This window comes from Lampris incognitus, chromosome 20, assembly GCF_029633865.1.
Source record: "Lampris incognitus isolate fLamInc1 chromosome 20, fLamInc1.hap2, whole genome shotgun sequence".
NCBI classification, from domain to species: Eukaryota; Metazoa; Chordata; class Actinopteri; order Lampriformes; family Lampridae; genus Lampris; species Lampris incognitus.
The window spans coordinates 6,062,535-6,083,991 of NC_079230.1; the positions used below are offsets into that span (position 1 = coordinate 6,062,535).

At 50.1% G+C, this 21,457-nt stretch overlaps 2 protein-coding genes across 3 annotated transcripts in view; both read left to right on the plus strand.

The window, feature by feature from the left end:
* LOC130130775 (equilibrative nucleoside transporter 2-like) overlaps positions 1-21,457 on the plus strand; it is a 331,770-nt gene that overhangs the window by 297,829 nt on the left and 12,484 nt on the right. Inside the window, exons 2-11 of one of the 2 annotated variants that reach the window (XM_056300591.1) lie at positions 11,781-11,837; positions 12,568-12,649; positions 13,415-13,560; positions 14,111-14,250; positions 14,357-14,491; positions 14,768-14,865; positions 15,367-15,436; positions 17,841-18,034; positions 18,153-18,255; positions 21,085-21,170. In XM_056300591.1, coding sequence (XP_056156566.1) covers positions 11,806-11,837; positions 12,568-12,649; positions 13,415-13,560; positions 14,111-14,250; positions 14,357-14,491; positions 14,768-14,865; positions 15,367-15,436; positions 17,841-18,034; positions 18,153-18,255; positions 21,085-21,170 — 1,086 coding nt within the window. In that variant the 5' untranslated portion in view covers positions 11,781-11,805. Of the gene's footprint in view, positions 1-11,780; positions 11,838-12,566; positions 12,650-13,414; positions 13,561-14,110; positions 14,251-14,356; positions 14,492-14,767; positions 14,866-15,366; positions 15,437-17,840; positions 18,035-18,152; positions 18,256-21,084; positions 21,171-21,457 lie in introns of both variants that reach the window. The other variant, XM_056300592.1, reaches the window with a different exon arrangement.
* rela (v-rel avian reticuloendotheliosis viral oncogene homolog A) overlaps positions 1-21,457 on the plus strand; it is a 238,703-nt gene that overhangs the window by 153,122 nt on the left and 64,124 nt on the right. The gene's annotated exons all lie outside the window — the stretch shown is intronic.

Sequence of the window (21,457 nt, forward strand, 5' to 3'; positions counted from 1 at the left end):
CGGCGATCCCCGTGTTGGTAGCCAACGGAATAGACTGACGCACCACCTTTCGTCCGCACTCCCCATTACTTTGAACAGTTGACCCCAAGTATTTAAACTCATCCACCTTTGTCACCTCTACACCTTAATGCATAGGTATTCTGTCTTGCTCCTACTGACTTTGATTCCTCTTCTCTCCAGTGCATACCTCCACCTCTCCAGGCTCTCCTCCACCTGCACCCTACTCTCGCTACAGATCACAATATCATCTGCGAACATCATCGTCCGCGGAGACTCCTGCCTGATCTCGTCCGTCAACCTGTCCATCACCATTGCAAACAAGAAAGGGCTCAGAGCCGATCCTTGATGTAATCCCACCTCCACCTTGAACCCATCTGTCATTCCAACCACACACCTCACCACTGTCACACTGCCCTCATACGTATCCTGCACCACTCCTACATACTTCTCTGCAACTCGCGACTTCCTCATACAACACCACACCTCCGCTCTCGGCACCCTGTCATCCACACCTCCTCTCTCGGCACCCTGTCACATGCTTTCTCTAAACCCACAAAGACACAACGTAACTCCTTCTTTACTTCTCCATCAGCATTCTCAAAGCAAACGTCGCATCGGCTTATTTCCATAATCAGGACCACCCTGTCCCGTTTCAGATAGGACAAGGCGCTGAGGCCGGTACAGCCGGTGAGGCGTCCCATTACCTCGACTGGAAGTTGCAATAACTGTCCCGGCCTTAGTCCCCGGCCTTTCACTGGATCTCGGCGAATTGCTTGTGACGTTGTTCTTTTATTTCTATTCCTTTGCGTTTGTGCTCTGGCTCCACGGCCGGCTCTGTACGGGACTTCAGTTCAGAGTTTCTTGCTTCGTGCGTCGTGGATCTTTGTCTAGAGCTGGCACTGTGTAAGATGGCTATCTGGAGGTCTCTGTGTGTCGGCGATAAGGAGCAGGCCGAGTACGATCCCTCGCTATGTGTTAGTTTACATAGCAAATAAAGCAGGGGGCTGGACGTTACCATAAGGATCTTGCCCGAACCGGGAGGCTTTGGTTAAGAAGCCTTAACAAAGTCAGTTGTGCATGTGTCTGTGGTGAGGGAGGCCATAATCTGCACTCTCGGCACCGAGGCCCCCTCTTCCAGCAAACCCCATACAGTGTGTCTGTGACAGTGGGCATGAAAAGCCATGAGAAGGCGGCAGGCTGGAGGAAACGTGTGCATGGCAAGCTGTGGGAGGTGGTGTCCTTGTTCTGATGGGAAGCTTGGGTTTGGACGTTTTGTTCAGAACCCTGCAGACAGCCGCTTTACGCTGAGGCAGAAGTCGACGTTGTATTATTTTGTTTTGTTTCGTTTTTTGTGTGATGCGTATTGCAAATTGCGGTAGTAAAGAATCAAAAGGAGTTGTGGGATTTCGTAAGATGTGCAGCTTTTGACTCTCCCAGCTCCACTTGCAAAGAATTCAGCAGTCCAGCGGGGACTTGGGGGACTTTTAGAGGAGAAATAAGACAGGTGTCCAAGAAGTCCACCCGAGTTGTATTATTTACTGGATTATGTTTTTCTTCGAGCAGTCATAAAAAGGTGGCTGTTGTGGGGCGTCCGGGTGGCGTGGCGGTCTATTCCCTTGCCTACCAACACGGGGATCGCCGGTTTGAATCCCCCGTGTTACCTCCAGCTTGGTTGGGCGTCCCCACAGACACAATTGGCCCGTGGGTGGGAAGCTGGATGTGAGTATGTGTCCTGGTCGCTGCACTAGCGCCTCCTCTGGGTGGTCGGGGCGCCCACTCGGGGGTGGGGGTGGGGGGGTAGCGTGATTCTCCCACGCGTTGCCTCCCCCTGGTGAAACTCTTCGCTGTCAGGTGAAAAGAAGCGGCTGGTGACTCCACGTGTATGGGAGGAGGCATGTGGGAGTCTGCAGCCTCCCCCCCCCGGATCGGCAGAGGCGGTGGAGCAGCGACCGGGGTGGCTCGGAAGGGTGGGGTAATTGGCCAGATCATCTGGGGAGAAAAAGGCGGCGGGGGTGGGGGGGGGTGTCTGTTGCTATAGTTTTTTCTTTCTTTCTATAAAGCAGTAAGAGTTTCATCCTAACGTGACTGATGAGACCTTATCAGAGGACTTTTCCAAGTCGGACCCAACGGGGGAAAGACTGTTAACAGGAACTACTTTACACTACTCTAACCTATTTTTCTGGACTTGCCTCTCACTGATTTTAAGTTCCTGTTATAAGCTGTTGCCACAGTATATGCCTTGAGCTCTTATTTTGAAGGCTGAAGAGAGAGCGGAAGTGCTGTACGCGGTGTCGTTGCTGTGGAGTTCTGTTGGGGGGAAGAATCCCAATAAAGTGGTCCTCGCGTGAAAGCGGAACCTCCGTATTTGTTATTTTATAGTTTCATACCGTATAGGCGACATCTGCAAACCCTCGGTTACATTGGTGGCAGCGGCGGGATCCGGAAGTGTGCAGATCCTCAGGGGTCTCTTCGGAGCGCGGGAATAGCAAAGCGCGAAGGCGCGCTTCCGGGAGAGGGTGACTAGTGTAAACTACTAATAGGACACGTTAGTCCCTAGCTAACGGGTCTGACCCTTTAGCCGAGCGGGTAGTGGCGTCGCCTTGTGGTGCAGTACACCCCGTATCGAATCCCGTACCGGGCAACAAAATAACCGGTTACACTACGTTTGGCACATGGATCCAAAAACCCTCACCTGACCCAGTCCTTGAGAGTCTCGGGCTACATCCGCATGGTCGCTCCCCGACGCCAGACCCGAATGAGAGCTGACGGCAGCGCTGCGGGGCTTCGTCTGAACCTCGGTTCTCTGCACAGCACAGGGAGGGAGGGAGGCTGGTGCCCTTCTTTGTTGTCTCGCTTGCTCGTGAAGGTGGCATGGAGTCCTGCGCCTTGGGAGACTAACCACTTGGCGCACCTCCCGATGCTTTCCTATGACTTGGGCAGGAGCTGCGAGGGCTTTAAAAAAATGCAGCCATTCAGCTGATGGAGTTCAACCCAGGATTACGACAGACTCGGTCATTTAACGGCCTGTAACTATGACGTGAGCCTCGTCTTGGTGTTTACCCCCACCTCGCATCATCGGCCACGCTCGGCTGCTCAAAACACGTTTTCAGGTTGCTGTGTAATTACTGACATCTGACCGGGCGGGTCTGCCGAGCGGCGAGGACGTGAACTTGGACGAGGCGCTGCCTGGGGCAGTTACAGGGAGGTGCAACGAGCCCAAGCCGACAAGCCTCCACAAGGAACCCAAGCCGACAAGCCTCCACAAGGAACCCAAGCCGACAAGCCTCCACAACGAACCCAAGCCGACAAGCCTCCACAACGAACCCAAGCCGACAAGCCTCCACAACGAACCCGACAAGCCTCCACAACGAACCCAGGCCGACAAGCCTCCACAACGAACCCAGGCCGACAAGCCTCCACAACGAACCCAGGCCGACAAGCCTCCACAACGAACCCAAGCCGACAAGCCTCCACAACGAACCCAAACCGACAAGCCTCCACAACGAACCCAAACCGTCAAGCCTCCAGTACGAACCCAAGCCGACAAGCCTCCACAACGAACCCAAGCCGACAAGCCTCCACAACGAACCTGTAATATTTGCTAGTAATATTTGATTTGCTAATGTCCCTTACGGCTTTCCGTAGCGCCACAACAAAGTCACGTGATGTACGTAACAACGTCAGTGGGAATCCGGTCGGTGAATAAACACCCAGCACGAGAGAAGTCGTCCTTGCTTCATTAATGTTATAAGTTAACATAGCCAGAGGGCACAGATCATTACATGGTGTCAGAGTAGCGGAGTTTAAATACCCAATATGGATTCGTACGGCGTTCCAGCTCCACGGATGGACTGGGAATCGGCGAACTTACCTGAAGCATGGAGACGATTTCGGCAAACAACGGAGCTAATGTTCAAGGGCCCCCTGCGCGGGAAGAACGAAGAGGAGAAATGCAGCTACCTCCTGCTCTGGATAGGGGAAAAAGGGCGCGATGTGCACAACACTTGGACACTCAGCGGAGAACAAGCCAAGAAGCTAGAAACGTACTACGATAAGTACACTGAGTACATCACCCCCAAAGCAAACCCGATTTATGCCAGATATAAATTTCATGAAAAGATGCAGGGAGAGAGTGAATCCTTCGAACGATTTGTAACTGAGCTAAAGCTCCTAGTCAAAGACTGTGGCTACCCAAATGCCGACGAGATGGTCAGGGACCGCATCGTGTTTGCCACCAACTCACCCAGAGTGAGAGAAAAGCTACTTAGCCAGGGAGCTGAGCTAACGCTAGAAAAGGCCATAGATGTAGCCCGCTCACACGAGCTAGCAAAGCAACAGCTAAAGTCTATGGGCCAGGGCAGCACACATGAAACGTTGCACGCAATAGGCAGAAAGACTTACAAACCGAACGCACCCAAAGCAGCTAACGCTAACTTCAGACAAAGGGAGGGTAACGTTAGCACCGCCGCTAGGGCGTGTAGCTATTGTGGAGGGCTACACGGCGCTAAAGCCACTTGCCCAGCTATGGGTAAACAATGCATTAAATGCAAGAAGCTCAATCATTTTGCTAAAGTATGCAAGTCTAGCTCCCAGGGACAGACAAAGTACTACCGCGGCACAGTACATGCCGTCGGAGAGAACCCAGAAGAGTACACCACTGACAGAGAGCAGGAAGAACTGTACTTCGACAACATTACAGTGGAGAGCACCGCTGTGGGAGAACAGACAGAGCTGTACATAGACCGCATCTCAATAGAGAACAACGGAAAAAGCAACGAGCAGGCTTACGTAGAGGTTGGAATTGGCACACCTCCACAGAAGGTAAAGTTTAAACTAGACACTGGGGCACAGGCCAATACTATTCCCACCAACCTGTTCCAGGCGCTGTTCAAAAATGTGACACTGAAACCAGCAATACACAGACTCACTGAATATGGAGGAGGCGCGCTGAGCGTGAAAGGCACATGCAAACTCAAATGTAAGTACAGAGACAATGCAATGATGCTGGACTTTTACGTCATTGACACAAACGCCCCACCAGTCATGGCAATGAAAACATGCCGTGACCTAAACTTGGTAAAAATAGTGATGGCTGTGAGCGAGGAAAACAATGTCACATCACAGAGCATAATGGATGAGTATGCAGATGTTTTCCAGGGAATAGGAGAGTTCCCAGGCGAGTGCACCTTCCGCGTCACACCAGATGCAACGCCGGTCGTCTGCCCGCCACGCAGAATCCCCATCGCCCTACGCAGCAAACTGAGGGACGAGCTTGACAGCATGGAGAAAGGCGGCATAATCTGTAAGGTAACAGAACCCACAGAATGGGTGAACGCACTCGTCATTGTTGAGAAGCCAAAGACAGGCAAACTTAGAGTGTGTTTAGACCCCAGAGCTCTTAACAAAGTGATACAACGACCTCACTACCCCCTCCCCACGCTGGAGGACGCCACCACAAAGCTCGCTGGAGCTGAGTACTTTAGCGTGTTAGACGCGCGGTCAGGCTATTGGGCCATCAAACTGAGCACTGAATCCTCAATGTTGACGACATTTAACACAGTGTTTGGCAGGTATCGTTTCCTCAGACTGCCATTCGGAATCGTGTCCGCTCAAGACGAGTTCCAGAGACGCGTGGAAGAAACATATGAAGGATTGGACGGTGTGACGGCCATAGTGGACGACATACTGGTGTTCGGCAAGACTAAAGAGGAACATGACCAGCGTCTCAGAGCGATGCTGAAGCGCACAAGGGAGCGAGGGGTGAGGCTCAACCCCGACAAGTGTCACATATGCGTGTCTGAGGTACGCTACTTCGGCCACACGCTCTCACACGAAGGCATCAAACCAGACCCACACAAGGTGAAGGCGGTCAAGGACATGCAACCCCCACAGAACAAAGCAGAGCTGGAGACAGTCCTCGGCATGATCAACTACCTCGCCAGATTTGCTCCACACCTCTCACAGATAAACTCACCCCTCAGACAGCTTCTGAAACAGGACAGTGAGTTTGTGTGGGATGCAGTCCACGACAAGGCGTTCCAAGAGATGAAGAATCTCATTACACAGCACCCAGGTCCAGTACTCTCATATTTCGACCCGCAGAAAGAGCTGCGACTCCAAGTGGATGCATCCAAAAGTGGCCTTGGGGCTGTCATGCTCCAAGATGGCAAACCAATTGCCTATGCGTCCAAGTCACTCAACAGCACTGAAGAAAACTACGCACAGATAGAGAAGGAGCTCTACGCTGTGGTCTTCGGCTGCAAGAGGTTCCACGAGTACATGTATGGACGAAAAGTGATTGTGGAGTCAGACCACAAGCCTCTGGAGGCAATACTAAAAAAGCCACTGGCAGCAGCACCACCCCGGCTGCAACGGATGATCCTGGCGCTCCAAAAATACGACATCCAAATCATCCACCGCCCCGGTAAGGACATACCGGTGGCCGACACACTGTCACGCAAGTCAATAGAACACCACGACAGTGACCTACAGGAAGGGATGGAGGCCCAAGTGCACACAGTCCTCAGCAACATCCCTGTGAGCGACACAAGACTCACAGAAATCAAGCAGGAAACAGCGCAAGATCCACAGCTCACCGCACTCAGACGAGCCACACTCACTGGCTGGCCAGACACAAAGAAAAAGTGCCCGCCCAGCATCCAGGAATACTGGAACCACAGAGCAGAAATCTCAGAAATGGACGGTATCCTGTTCAAAGGTGAGAGAATCATTGTCCCCCAAAAGCTTCGCAAGGACATGATACAGCGCATCCATGCCAGCCACCTTGGCGTGGAAAAAAGCAAATGCCGAGCAAGAGACTTACTGTTCTGGCCTGGCATGGGGAAACAGATCGAGGATGCGGTAGCAGACTGCAGCATATGCCAAGAACGGCGCAGCGCAAATGCAAAGGAACCAATGATGTCACACGCCATACCCGAGCGGCCGTGGCAAGTGATAGGCACAGACCTATTCACATGGAACTCACAGGACTTCATAGTCACTGTGGACTACTACTCCAGATTCTTCGAGCTAGAAAGACTTTACAGCTGCACCTCATCTGCCGTCATCATGAAGCTGAAAGCAGCAATGGCTCGACACGGAATCCCCGAGACTATCATCAGCGACAACGGTCCGTGCTACAGCTCTGGTGAGTTCCGCAACTTCTCACAGACATGGGGTTTCTCACACACCACCACAAGCCCCCACTACCCACAGAGCAACGGCCTCTCCGAGAAGACTGTCCAGACGGCCAAACGCATCCTGGACAAAGCCAAAGCTGAGAACAAAGACCCCTACATGAGCTTACTGGAGTATCGCAACACACCGGTGGACAACCTGAAATCACCGGCACAGCTACTGATGAGTCGGAGGCTGCGGTCCATTCTCCCATCAACAGCAAAACACCTGCAGCCACAGATCGCCAGTCAGGAGGATGTTCACAAAAGGAGAGAGGTATGTCAACAGCGCCAGCAGGCATACTACAACCGAACAGCCAAACCTCTGCCCCACCTGCCCGCAGGCACACCAATCCGCTTCCGGCAGGAGGATGGATCCTGGAGACCTGCAACTGTGGAAAGACCAGCGAACACAGAGAGGAGCTACCACATCCAAACCAAAGAAGGTCAGATCTACCAACGCAACCGTCAACACCTGCGACAAAGCAGAGTGAACACTCACACTACGCACACACACACTTCACAGCAGACTGTTACCAGCGCTAACAACAACACACAAGCCCATCAGCAAGAGCATGCTGAACCTTCAGACACAAACAATCAGCGACAACCAGACACACAGCCTGGTTACACCACGAGGTCAGGTCGCACGATCAAACCAAGACAAATCCTTGACTTATGAATGTTAAAAAAAGAGAATTTTACACCAACCTGTACTATACCTGCTATGTTTTGAAAAGAAATATTTACAGCGTTCACTTACCTTGTGTACCTACCTGCTGTTTGCAGTTACCAGTAATGAAATGGAAAAAAAGATGAAATGTTATTACGGTGTCACATTTAGACAGTGAAGGAAATGTTTTACACTACTTTGTTGCAGTCCAGTTATATAAGAGTTCCACTTTCATATTCTTTCTTATTAAGATTGTATTCGCTTATAAACGTGCTCAACGTGGTCTGTATCTCTGCAGAGAAAGCAGCACTTTTCAGAAAAAGGGAGATGTAATATTTGCTAGTAATATTTGATTTGCTAATGTCCCTTACGGCTTTCCGTAGCGCCACAACAAAGTCACGTGATGTACGTAACAACGTCAGTGGGAATCCGGTCGGTGAATAAACACCCAGCACGAGAGAAGTCGTCCTTGCTTCATTAATGTTATAAGTTAACATAGCCAGAGGGCACAGATCATTACAGAACCCAAACCGACAAGCCTCCAGTACGAACCCAAGCCGACAAGCCTCCACAAGGAACCCAAGCCGACAAGCCTCCACAACGAACCCAGGCCGACAAGCCTCCACAACAAACCCGACAAGCCTCCACAACGAACCCAAGCCGACAAGCCTCCACAACAAACCCGACAAGCCTCCACAACGAACCCAGGCCGACAAGCCTCGACAACGAACCCAAGCCGACAAGCCTCCACAACGAACCCAGGCCGACAAGCCTCCACAACAAACCCGACAAGCCTCCACAACGAACCCAAGCCGACAAGCCTCGACAACGAACCCAAGCCGACAAGCCTCCACAACGAACCCAAGCCGACAAGCCTCCACAACGAACCCAAACCGACAAGCCTCCAGTACGAACCCAAGCCGACAAGCCTCCACAACGAACCCAAACCGACAAGCCTCCCCGGTGGGAAAACTCGCTTGTAGTTTCCTTTACGCGACGACGGAGGACGCTCGCTCTCGCGCGGCGATCTGTGAATTGAAGGAGATTCCGAACAGCGTGGCAGGATGCTGACAGAACCGGAAATGTATTGTAACGTGCATGGAGAAGTAGGGCTAACGAGTCGGACCCTTTAGTCGAGCGGTCAGCGATGTTTCCCGCGGTTCGGGAGATACGGGTTCGCGTCCCGGCCGCGGCAGTTCCTGTGGCTGCCCCCCGAATTCGCTACAGGATTATTTGTCACTGTGACGGACAAATAAGCTGTTTGTCTGCCGAGTCGGGCCCGGACGGTCCACAGCCCCGCGCCCCGAGAAAGCCTCCGCCGTGTGCGCGTCGGTTTTTGTGCGCGCGCGTGCAGTTGTCTGTTTGGTTCTGATGGCAGGTTGCTGCGCAGCAACTTGGCGACCAAACACTAAAACCCGAATCATTTTCTCAGACCGGGAGGGGAGGGGAGGGGGGTTGTGGAAACCTGAAACCCAGCTGCAGGAACAACAGCGCCAGTGGACAGAAGCCAGATCTCTTGACTGTGCCCGACCGCCTCCGAGCCGTACAAACCCAATGACCGCTCACTGACGTGATGCGTGTCGGGACAGCGATGAGGCTTGAAGTGCCGTGGCGGACTTCCAGCAGGACAAGTGAGAACGTGCCGGCCCCCCCCTCCCCCGTCCTCATCCGGCCTGCTCCCCCGGTGCATACGAAGTGGATTTTGCGCCCCGTTTGTCTCATCCGGCTGCACAACCGACAACGCAAGGTTTCCCCTGTCACCAGGGACGGATTAAACCAATCTGGGGCCCGGGGCACAATAATTCACGAGGCCCCCCTATAACAACACCAGAGAGTCTGAATGCAATTTCACCACGCAGTTTTGATTAGTCGTGTGACTTACAGTAATCACCGGAAACAACGCAACGCATGTGATATTATTAAAGGACCTACAAAACGCTACATTATTATGTAACCGGTTATTTTCTTGCCCGGTGCGGGATTCGATACGGGGTGTGCTGCACCACAAGGCGACGTCACTAACCGCTCGGCTAAAGGGTCAGACCCGTTATCTAGGGGGCTAACGTGTCTTATTAGTAGTTTACAGTCGTCACCCTCCCCGGAAGCGCGCCCTCGCGCTTTGTTCTTCCCGCGCTCCGAAGAGACTTCTGAGGATCTGCACACTTCCGGATCCCACCGCTGCCACCAATGTAACCGGGTATTTTCTTGCCCGGTGCGGGATTCGATACGGGGTGTACTGCACCGCAAGGCGACGCCACTAACCGTTATTATTGTTATTATTATGTCACCCGTCACCAGCACTAACTGCTAAGGCGCGCAAACGTCACGTTAACGTTACCTCCCAGAATGCATTGAGTATGTAAGGGATAATGTACAGGGAGCCGGTTATTATCACGAAATATCACCCTTGAATCACCCTAATGATTTCTTTTTTTGTTTGTATGTGTAGCCTATAACATTCAGTTGTACATTGGTGCTAATGAATCCATACTTGCAATAATACAGGAATATTTTTGGCATACAATTGGAAAAAAAAATATTGTAGCGAATTCGGGGGACAACGCAACCACAGGAAGTGCCGCGGCCGGGAAGCGAACCCGTGTCGCCCGCACCGCAGGGGACATCGCTAACCATGATTGAGACTTCTGGTGAAATCATGTCTTATATAAACCCTGGTAATCGACATTACCGCTTGTAGTGATTATTTATAGAAGGGGTAATCGCTAGGGGGATTTCAGATGACGTCATTTCGCTAATCTTGGGGGCCCCCAGAAGGGCGGGGCCCCTGGGGCCCGGGCATTAATCCGTCCATGCCAGTCACATCCAGCCCCGTTTAATGCTCTTAGGGAGCTGCACCTCCGTGTGTGTGTGTGTGTGTGTGTGTGTGTGTGTGTGTGTGTGTGTGTGTGTGTGTGTGTGTGTGTGTGTGTGTGTGTGTGTGTGTGTGTGTGTGTGTCTGTGTGTTGAATAATCCAGACACTGCAGGGCGACTTCAACGGAGACCAAGGCCGCCATTCTGACGGTTTTGGATTTTCGGAAGTTTAATAACTTTGCGTGTGTGTGTGTGTGTGGGGGGGGGGGGTACAGACCTGCCGCTACCCGAATGCGCCTAAAATTGCACATATTTGCATCCAAATTAGTTTTGGATCAATTGCAGAAAAAGTTGTAAAACGACCGCGAGCGGTCAAAAAGACGGCTCGTAATGTGCGCGTCATGTGACTGTGACGCGTGTTGGTCGCGTCGAAGTTCGTTGCTCTGTCCCGGAAACACGCCAGCGCCCCAGCGCCCCCCAGTGGAGAGAAATAGTCTAAACTAGGCGTGTGATTATATCCAACATGCGTGGTTGCAGACGCAGCATGACTACCACCGGGGCGCTGCGGTGTTTACAGGCGTTGGACGGCGGCCATTTTAAATGGTTTGAAAAATAGCGTTGAAGTTGTTTAAAATGTTAATTTTTGGTGTCAGTTAGTTTCTTAACGGACACGCTAACATATGCGGCGCGTTAACATCCCAATTTGGGTATTTATCTTGACAGAATATAGAGTTTAAAAACCGGCGGTCATTTTGACCGCCCATGGCCGTTTTAGGTAGGACAGGAGTCCCGGTCGTTCTGCAGAGGCAGGCCATTACACAGTAGCTCCGATCCAGTGTAGCTCTCTTGACTGTGAGTGATGGCTGTTGGGAAGTGGTGTTGTTGTACTCCCCATCCTCAGTCCTCACATCGCACCAGTTTGCTTGCATGTTGTGTTCCTTGGCAGGCACTGTGGCACGGCCCCATTGCGACCCCTGTCCAGAATGCAAGGGACTCCCTCACACTGACATGGGTGGGGGCGGACCGGGTTGGGAGACTTACTGGAAGGGAAATTATGCACTCACTGCTCCTGCAGCCCAGAGATGCAGCTGACCTCTCCCGTCTGCTGTTGCTTTCACAGTATTACCAGAAGCTCTTATATCAGGATGAAGGGCCGAACGCATGTACCGCAGGACCGGTGAGTCAGCATTTACTGTCTGTCTTGTCTGTCTGTCTGTCTGTCTGTCTGTCTCTCTCTCCCCCTCTCTCCCTCCTCATGGCTCACTTGCTGCTCTCGAGCACAGTTTCATCATGGTTTCTCGTGGTTCTGATTTTACCAACCGAAACTAGTTATGTTGAAATCTATTTGGGGGGGCAGGGATCATGCAAACTGTTTAATGGAGCTGAACTAGCATTCTAGTCTTGTCTGACCTAGTTCTCCTTCCTGTTTCTAGACCTTAAAAGGGGAAACAGTCACGTTTTTTAACCATCTCTCTTCATCTCTAGCTCGGCGGCGGACATTTCCTGCAGAATTTCAGTGGCTTTTCAGAGACACAGAGGGGCTGCTCAGGTTTATGGCTGCTTAAAGGAGCGTCATCCCCACGCCATAGATATACAGAGATGATGATAATACATTTATGTATATAGCACCTTTCATTATCGTGTATCTCATATACAGAGAACACGTCGAACGCCGTGATTGCTTCCCTTTAACTTCTAGCAGTCATTGACAGAATTGCCCTTTTTCCAGAATCTGGACATTTTACACATAAACGAAAGGCTCTTTTTGACAAGACGGCATTATTTGTAGACATTGGAGGAAGCCAGTTTGCCAACATTGTTCCGGTCATCTCTCTCGCCATCAGTGTACCAGCTCACGAAGCACCGCGACATCCCATTTATAATCCAGCTAATTTTCCCATCTGCAGGGGCTGCCTGGTGGGCATCATTTTCTTCATTCTGGGCCTCGGGACGCTGCTGCCATGGAACTTCTTCATGACGGCCTCAATGGTAAAGAACACAGGCCACCATTTATTGTACAAAAACAGTAGTCTTTTTAACCCGCGACACCCCCTAGTCTTTTCTAGGGAGCCTGGACATCACTAGCCCATATGAATTCACCTTTTTTTTAAGCTGCACCGAAGTCACATAATTGTCAACGAGGCGGTAGTAGTCCGACCTCTCTCGCTAACCAAAGCCGATCATAGCAACATCAGCTATGAGTCTCTAGCCCCGGCCTCTGAAACCTTCTCCGAGAATCACATGCTGGACCTGAGCCCACGCAGATCACTTTTGAGGGGATCAGCCGGGATCATACGTGGATTTAGGTGCAGCAGCCGAATTAGCCGAGCGGTATTTTGTGCACCCCCTCATGTCACGCAGTCTGGGTTGATGGTATGTTAAGCCGTTGTGGCATCTTGTAATCACCATCAAACTTAGACTCTTGGTAGGTGTGCATAGTCACTGCACTGGTTTTATTACATCAGTGATTACATAGCAAGATATAATATAATAATAATAATAATAATAATAATCATTACATTTGATTATGCTCATATTGTGTCCAACCGTGCAAAAGCAGGCCCTCGGGTTTGTGGATTACAGGTTTTCTGTTATATTTACGCCGCTGTACTTTTCTGCACACGGTGCCAGGTGCACAACAAGGAGAACGCCGCCACAGACTTTAAAGCCTTTTAGCCCCTCGATGTGTCGCTTGATAACGTGCGGTCGTTGTAAAGTTTGTTGGGTGTCTTTTTTTCCCCCCTTGTTTGCCAGTATTTCCAACGCCGTCTGAACACCACACAGTCGAGGAATGGCACGGCGGTTGTCCAAAAAGAGTACTACTTCAACAACTGGATGACCTTGCTGTCCCAGCTGCCCCTGCTGCTGTTCACGCTGCTCAACTCGTTCCTCTACCAAAGGTCAGCGAGGCGGCTGGGTTCTCTGGGACTCGGGGGCTAACGTTGCAGGGTAAAGCGGGGTAACTAGCGCTTCGTTCAGAAGTCGAGCTGGGGGGGAATAGCGTGATCCTCCCACGTGCTACATCCCCCCGGTGAAACTCCTCACTGTCAGGTGAAAAGGAGCGGCTGGCGACTCCACGTGTATGGGAGGAGGCATGTGGTAGTCTGCAGCCCTGCCCGGATCGGCAGAGGGGGTGGAGCAGCGACCGGGACGGCTCGGAAGAGTGGGTGGGGTAATTGTTTTGTCTGCTAAAAGGAACAGATTTGATTGGCCCTGACATTTAGTGATTACGTGTGTAGTAAATTGGGCGGGGTCGAAGTGGTATCAAGTGTGGCCAGTGGAGGGTAACCGTCCGGGTTCGCGCCAAGATGACCGGACATATAAATTGTGCTCTAGTTAGGTCAGCAAAATTTGCAGACGTAGGATTGTCGACAAGCCACTCTTCAAGAAGCGGCGGGTGTGGCCAGGGGTGGTGTCACTAATGCGAACCTGTTCCTGCATCCGTCTTAGGATATCGGGGGCTGTGCGCATCGCGGGCAGCCTGGTGTTCATCCTGCTCCTCTTCATCCTCACCGCCATCCTGGTCAAAGTGCCCATGGAGGAGGACCGCTTCTTCTCCGTCACCATGGCCACCATCTGGTTCATCAACTGTATGTTCATGCTGACTCTGTGTGTGTGTGTGTGTGTTGAACTAAGACAAAAGATGAGATGTGTTGTGACTAGATGAAGCCTCATTCCCCTCCTCTCCCCCTGTAGCATTTGGCGCCGTGCTGCAGGGCAGTCTGTTTGGCCTGGTCGGTATGTTGCCTCAGAGGTACAGCGCCATCTTCATGAGCGGCCAGGGCCTCGCCGGGACGTTTGCTGCCATCGCCATGCTGCTAGCCATAGCCAGTAAGAGAGACGCACAAAAACCACCCCCCGCCAAGGCCACAGGGCCAAAACACCTCGGTTGCCTGGTAACCAAATCCATTCAAATGGGATGACTCACAAGTCAGATTGGTGTGACACCACCTACGCAGCCCGTACACCTCAGCCCGTCTCTACTCAAGGCAGAAAAATGTGAAATTCTTATCAAATGTCGTTACCCTGAATGTTTTTCTCTCGTCAACATCTTCATTTATCTGCTCTCTCTGTGTGTGTGTGTGTGTGTGTGTTTGTGTTTGTCAGGTGATGCAGAATCTGAGTCGGCAGCACTGGGTTACTTCATAACGCCGTGTTTCGGGACTCTTCTCACGCTCTTCAGCTATCTGCTTCTACCCCGCCTGGTCAGTCACCTCTTCTCCTTATGACAGCATTAACCCCCACCCCCACCCCCACCCCACCACCTCTTCCACCCAATCCACCGTGTTGAGGTGTGCCACGCCCGCTCTCCCGTGGCCTGAAGTACACCCTACCACGGTACGGCAACTCTGTCACTTCCTTCTCTAAACCGTTACCGTACCCGATAATGGATTTTGAGGGCGGTCAGAAAGCAAAAAAAACATCAGCAGATTCAGAATTTCTCCCCCGTCAGGCTTTTTTTTATCCGCCGTATGAGGCAGATAAAAAGAAAAGAAAAACACAAGACTGCGGTTGTGTTCAGTGCTTCTGTGAGAGCTGGCCTTGTTCCAGTTCTATGGAATTTACCCCCTGGGTCTCATATCCAGTCTCCGGGATGCCAGCAGAGAAATCAGCCTAACAACATTGCTTTTTACCCTTTCACAACCTTCACAGTGTGAGTGGGCTGTATTATAACTTTGAATTTGGTTTTGGGGGTGTCCACACAGAAGTTTGCCCAGTTCTACCTGGACAGAAGCAAGCAGTATGAAGCCGACACTACGGACGGGCTTTTGAAAGGTGGGTTCTCAAGACCAATATTAGTTTTGCAGGAAAACTTCACAGCAAAGCGCCTGTGTGCTCGCTAACATCGCCCGCCTCCAGATCAGCCCACCGTGTCACGTCAACCCTTCAGCATTTTACTTTGAGTGACAGGTGACATTGGTATGGTAATATTTTGTGTCCATCAATCATCTGAGACTGCGGTTGTGACAAGTATGGGCACAAGTTCATGAATACCGGAGTGGCATCCAGCGCTCTACCTGTGCCGCCGTCCATAGGGTTAGTGCAGGGGTCCCCAATAGGCGGCCCGCGGGCCACGTCCGGCCCGTGACGGGTTGATTTATGGTCCGCGAGAATTTTTGGAGAAATGCCAGAAGGAAGATTTTTTTTTAATTTCGCTACCAAAAAAAAACCAAATTAATTTCTTAGTAAAAGTAAGACTAGTAATATATCGAAAAATCTCTGTTTAAATTATAACACCTGCAACGTATCGACACCAAAACAAACTAACGAACAACATGCTGCTGGAGGTTGAGTGGCCCGTGGTTTTAAAAGTGGCCCTAAAAGTGGCCCGCTATGAAAAGTAATTGGGGACCCCTGGGTTAGTGGGTGTGTCAGGAAGGGCGTCCGACGTAAAATCTTGCCAAATCCTTACGCGGATTGACAAGACCATACCGGATCGGTCCGGGCTCACTACCGGATCAGTCAAGGCCCAGGTTAACAATGACCGCCATTGAGTTGTTGTACAGGGTACCGATAGAAACTATAAAATCCGCTGTGGCGACCCCAGAGAAACAGGAAATAAGCTAAAAGAAGAAGAAGAAGAATCAACTGAGTCTACAGCTTTCTCTCATTTCCACCAGGTAGCCTGGAGGGGATTATATGTTTGTTCGCTTGTGTGTGTGTGTGTATGTGTATGTCTGCGGCTAATCTGGTAAACTACTGGACCTACCAGCCTAACATGCTTTGTGCACAGTTATGAGCGTATGGGGAAGAGCCTCTTGTGGTTGCGGCGATTCAAAACCTTTGAAAAATGTTAGTTCTCGCTCCATTCACTCTCTAGCTCGCTCGACCGACACTGCTCTCCATCGCTGCCTGATCCGAGTCCACCGTCAGCGAGCACAACTCGCCGCCACGCGGACGTGCCGTAGTCTCCAGCGTTAAAACTCCGCTGTAGAACCACAACTTCAAGAGTAGGAATAACCACAGGCACAGCTGGAAATCCTCTCGGGGGGCTGCAGTAAGACGTTGCCCGCGGCCGAGCTATGTTTTCGTGCCGTTGTCGTGCGCATGCGCGACTCACATCCACGGTTGAGTCAAAGCATTATGCGTTCAGTTATGAGTCTTGAAAGTGAACGAGAAGTGGACCGTATTTCACAAGCCAGCAAGTCATCCGCTGCTGATCTCAGCACAGTAGAACCGGAGGAACCCAAAATAATTCGTCTTATTCGCCTCGCCACCACACGGAAGAAAGAAGTGCCATGGTCTGCAATGTTAAAACTCTTGCTATAAAAAATACAATTTCAAGAGTAGGATGAATCCAGTCGCAGCTCAGTGTCGTCAGCGGCCATCTTGTGGCTGAGCTATGTTTTCTCACAGTACTTTACGGGTGTAAGTCAGTCGGCAGAGCAGCCGTTCACCTCGATTCATTTCACATCATGAAAACTGCGGTGGTTGAGCACATAGGACGTCTCTTAATAAGGGCTTTGAAATCATGATGGCCCGATTTGTTGTTTCGTGTCAGACTTTGTCGCTTTCGTGCGAGGGTCCACCAAGGAGGCGGCTGTGTATCCACAGACTGATGGACAAAGCGTCTTTATTAGGTAGATTTTTTAGCTCGAGCGCTGCGTACTTAAGTTTTTTTTTCCACACTTTCTGTTCAGTCGACCTGGGTGCGGCGCAGGAGTCTTACAATGGCAGGAAAAATACTGGTTTTCCTGTCCCGTGCGTGCGTGTACTTCCCTTCTCCCGGTAGGTGGGAAAAGGGGGTGGTTTGAACACCGGGCAGGGGAGATGCATATGGCTGGTCTGCAGTCTGCTGAGTGTGGGCTCCTCTGGTAGTCATGCTGAGTTAAACCAATTCAATAGGACATTATCTTATTAGGACAGTTTACTCAGTGTTATCCAATCAGTGTCTCGACAGCCCCCCCGGGCAACGATGGGCTCTGTCATGAGAGCAGACTGCCCACTTGGCCTCCAGCCAGTCTCTCTCAGGAGCACAGTCGTACTGCATGAATGTTAAACCAAGCTCGACGCGACCAGTGAGATGCCATTAGCTGTCACAACCTAGCTTAAAGCCACCTTTAAAAAAAAAAAATCAGTCACATATGCATTCAACGGCAGCAGTGTTCTCTGTTATTGTTTGTAAGTGTCTGAATCCAGCTGTTTAAACATCGTTTACCGGGGCTATTTTCAATCCTAGAGTCCGGCACAGTTGAGAATGGCAAACTTAACGGCCATGCCAATGGCTTGGTGTCCAACGGGGGTGCCAAGAGCAGCGGCGCAGAAGAGAAGGAGGTTGGCTCCGGTTCAGACAAGGCCCAGCAGGCCTTCCTGTGCCTCGACCAGCCTGGGGCCGGACAGGAAAAGGCCTCGGTCAAACAGGTCTTCGGGAAGGTAGGCAACCCTAACCCTAACACTTTTGTGAACGGTTGTCGGTTGCTCCCGGCATCGCTCGACTCTAAAACTCACATTTTGGTAACACCCTCTTCTCTCTCTCCCTGTCGTCTTCAAGATCTGGGTGATGGCGTTCTGCGTGACCTTTGTGTTCACAGTAACTCTGTCAGTCTTCCCCGCTGTCACTGTGGACGTCAAAACATCGTACCCGGGGAATTGGGGTATGACCGCATCCTTTCTCCAGCCACTTCTTTGATTTTTCCCGGTGCTTTCAAGACTCCCACTGAAACAGCATTCGGTGACTACATGTAACTAAACTTAGCAGAAAAAGTAAGGAAATTTGTGTTTGGTAGATTATTTCTTTGTTGTAACAATGCTTCTTGGCAATAAGTCGGTAACACTTTAGTATGGGGAACATAAAAAACTTAATTACTAGTGAATTAGTAATGATCAAGATGTCACTTTAGTATGGGGAACATATTCTAAGTAACAAAAACTTAATTACTAGTGAATTAGTAATGATCAAGATGTCACTTTAGTATGGGGAACATATTCTAAGTAACAAAAACTTAATTACTAGTGAATTAGTAATGATCAAGATGTCACTTTAGTATGGGGAACATATTCTAAGCAACAGAAACTTCATTTAGAGTAATTTAACACTATGAACACTTGTAGTTTTGTTATGTAAGAACAGAGCATATTCATTAAGTGTTAGTAAGGGAGAATAACTCTTCTTGTGGTACTACCACCTTATAAAGGCCATACTAAGCAAAGCATATTGAGATGGTACTACTAATAAGCAATACTTCTGAGGTTATAGAGGGAAAACTCATAGTTAATGGCTTACTGGTTGTATAATAAGGCCATGCAGAATAAGGCATTAACGAGTACGTAATAATGACCAATTAAGAGCCAATATGTTGCTAATTTGCATGCTAATAAGCACCTAATTAATGGTGACTACATTCCCCATACTAAAGTGTTACCAATAAGTCTTATATCAGGCAGCTGATTGTCAGCACCTGGGGTACCAGAAGCTCAACACAAGAGTCAATAGCAACAGCAAAATAAGCTGTTTGGCATCGGCAGAGAAGATTTGGCAAATTTTTCACGGGCGTAACCCACATACTCAGCTCTGCTGCTCATCCCACAAATGCATGTTCCTCACAAATGTGGCGCCATTTAAAAGGGGAATTAACAGGCTTTCCAACGGTATAAGATTTATTGCCAGGACGCATTGTTACAACAAAGAAATCATCTACCAAACACACATTTCCTTACTTTTTGTGCTAAGTATATATGTATGCCAAATGCAACTTCAGCAGGCCTTACCTGGAAGTAGCAGTAAGTGCAAACCCCAATTCCAACGAAGTTGGGACGTTGTGTAAAACGTGAATAAAAACAGAATGCAATGATTTGCAAATCCCTTTCGACCTACATTCAGGTGAATACACTACAAAGACAAGATATTTAATGTTCAAACTGATAAACTTTATTGTCTTTTGCAAATATTCACTCATTTTGAATTTGATGCCTGCAACACTTTCCAAAGAAGCTGGGACAGGGGCAACAAAAGACTGGGAAAGTTGAGGAATGCTCAAAAAACACCTGTCTGGAACATTCCACAGGTGAACAGGTTAACTGGAAACAGGGGAGTGTCATGATTGGGTAAAAAAGGAGCATCCCCGAAAGGCTCAGTCGAGGATGGGGCGAGGGTCACCACTTTGTGAACAACTACGTGAGCAAATAGTCCAACAGTTTAAGAACAATGTTTCTCAACGTACAACTGCAAGGAATTTAGGGATTTCATCATCTCCAGTCCATAATATCATCACAAGATTCAGAGAATCCGGAGAAATCTCTGCACATAAGCGGCGAGGCCGAAAACCAACAGTGAATGCCCATGACCTTCGACCCCTCAGGCGGCACTGCATTAAAAACCGACATCATTCTGTAAAGGATATGACCACGTGGGCTCAGGAGCACTTGGGAAAACCATCGTCAGTTAACACAGTTGGTCGCTACATCTACAAGTGCAAGTTAAACCTCCACCATGCAAAGCCAAAGCCAGATATCAACACCACCCAGAAACACCACCTGCTTCTCTGGGCCGAGCTCATCTGAGATGGACTGACGCAAAGTGGACAAGTGGGCTGTGGTCTGACGAGTCCACATCTCACATTGTTTTTGGAAATCATGGACGTCGTGTCCTCCGGGCTAAAGAGGAAAAGGACCGTCCAGATTGTTATCAGAGCAAAGTCCAAAAGCCAGCATCTGTGATGGTATGGGGGGTGTTAGTGCCCATGGCATCATGGGTAACCTGCACATCTGTGAAGGCAGCATTAATGCTGAAAGGTACATACAGGTTTTGGAGCAACATATGCTGCCATCCAAGCGACGTCTTTTTCAGGGACGTCCCTGCTTATTTCAGCAAGACAATGCCAAGCCACATTCTGCAGGTGTTACACCAGCGGGGCTTCGTAGTAAAAGAGTGCGGGTACTGGACTGGCCTGCCTGCAGTCCAGACCTGTCTCCCATTGGACATGTGTGGCGCATTATGAAGTGCAAAATACAGCAACGGAGACCCCGGACTGTTGAGCAACTGAAGTCGTACATCAAGCAAGAATGGGAAAGAATTCCACCTACGAAGCTTCAACAATTCGTGTCCTCAGTTCCCAATTAAACGCTTATTGAGTGTTGTTAAAAGGAAAGGTGGTGTAACACAGGGGTGAACATGCCCCTGCCCCAGCTTCTTTGGAACGTGTTGCAGGCATCAAATTCAAAATGAGGGAATATTTGCAAAAAAAACAATAAAGTTTATCAGTTTGAACATTAAATATCTTGTCTTTGTAGTGTATTTAACTGAATACAGGTGGAAAAGGCTTTGCAAATCATTGTATTCTGTTTTTAGTCACCTTTTACACAACGTCCCGACTTCATTGGAATTGGGCTTTGTACGTGTTCTGTTGTATGGTGGCGTAACATGTTGAAATAACCCCTTTCTCTCCTTCCTCTTCCCTTGTACTCTTCCTATTCTTTCTCCTCAGAGCGCTACTTCATTTCGGTGTGCTGTTTCTTGATTTTCAACATTCACGACTGGCTGGGCCGGACCGTTACCACCTGGCTGCGCTGGGTGAGTGTCTGAAAGTCTGGGTTGTGACCGTGGTGGCCACAGTTTGGTCCCGGGTTCATTTGGGCAGCCGCCCCATCTTATCTCCCTTCCCTAGAAAATGTCCCTGCACCTCTGGTAAACTACATGCAAGTAAGACTCGATGAACGTAGCAAGATACTGTGCAAAGTACTGATATGTAGCACGGTGGCGCAGTGGTTAGCGCTGTCGCCTCACAGCAAGAAGGTTCTGGGTTCGAACCCCGGGGTAGTCCAACCTTGGGGGGGGGGGGGTCATCCCAGGTCATCCTC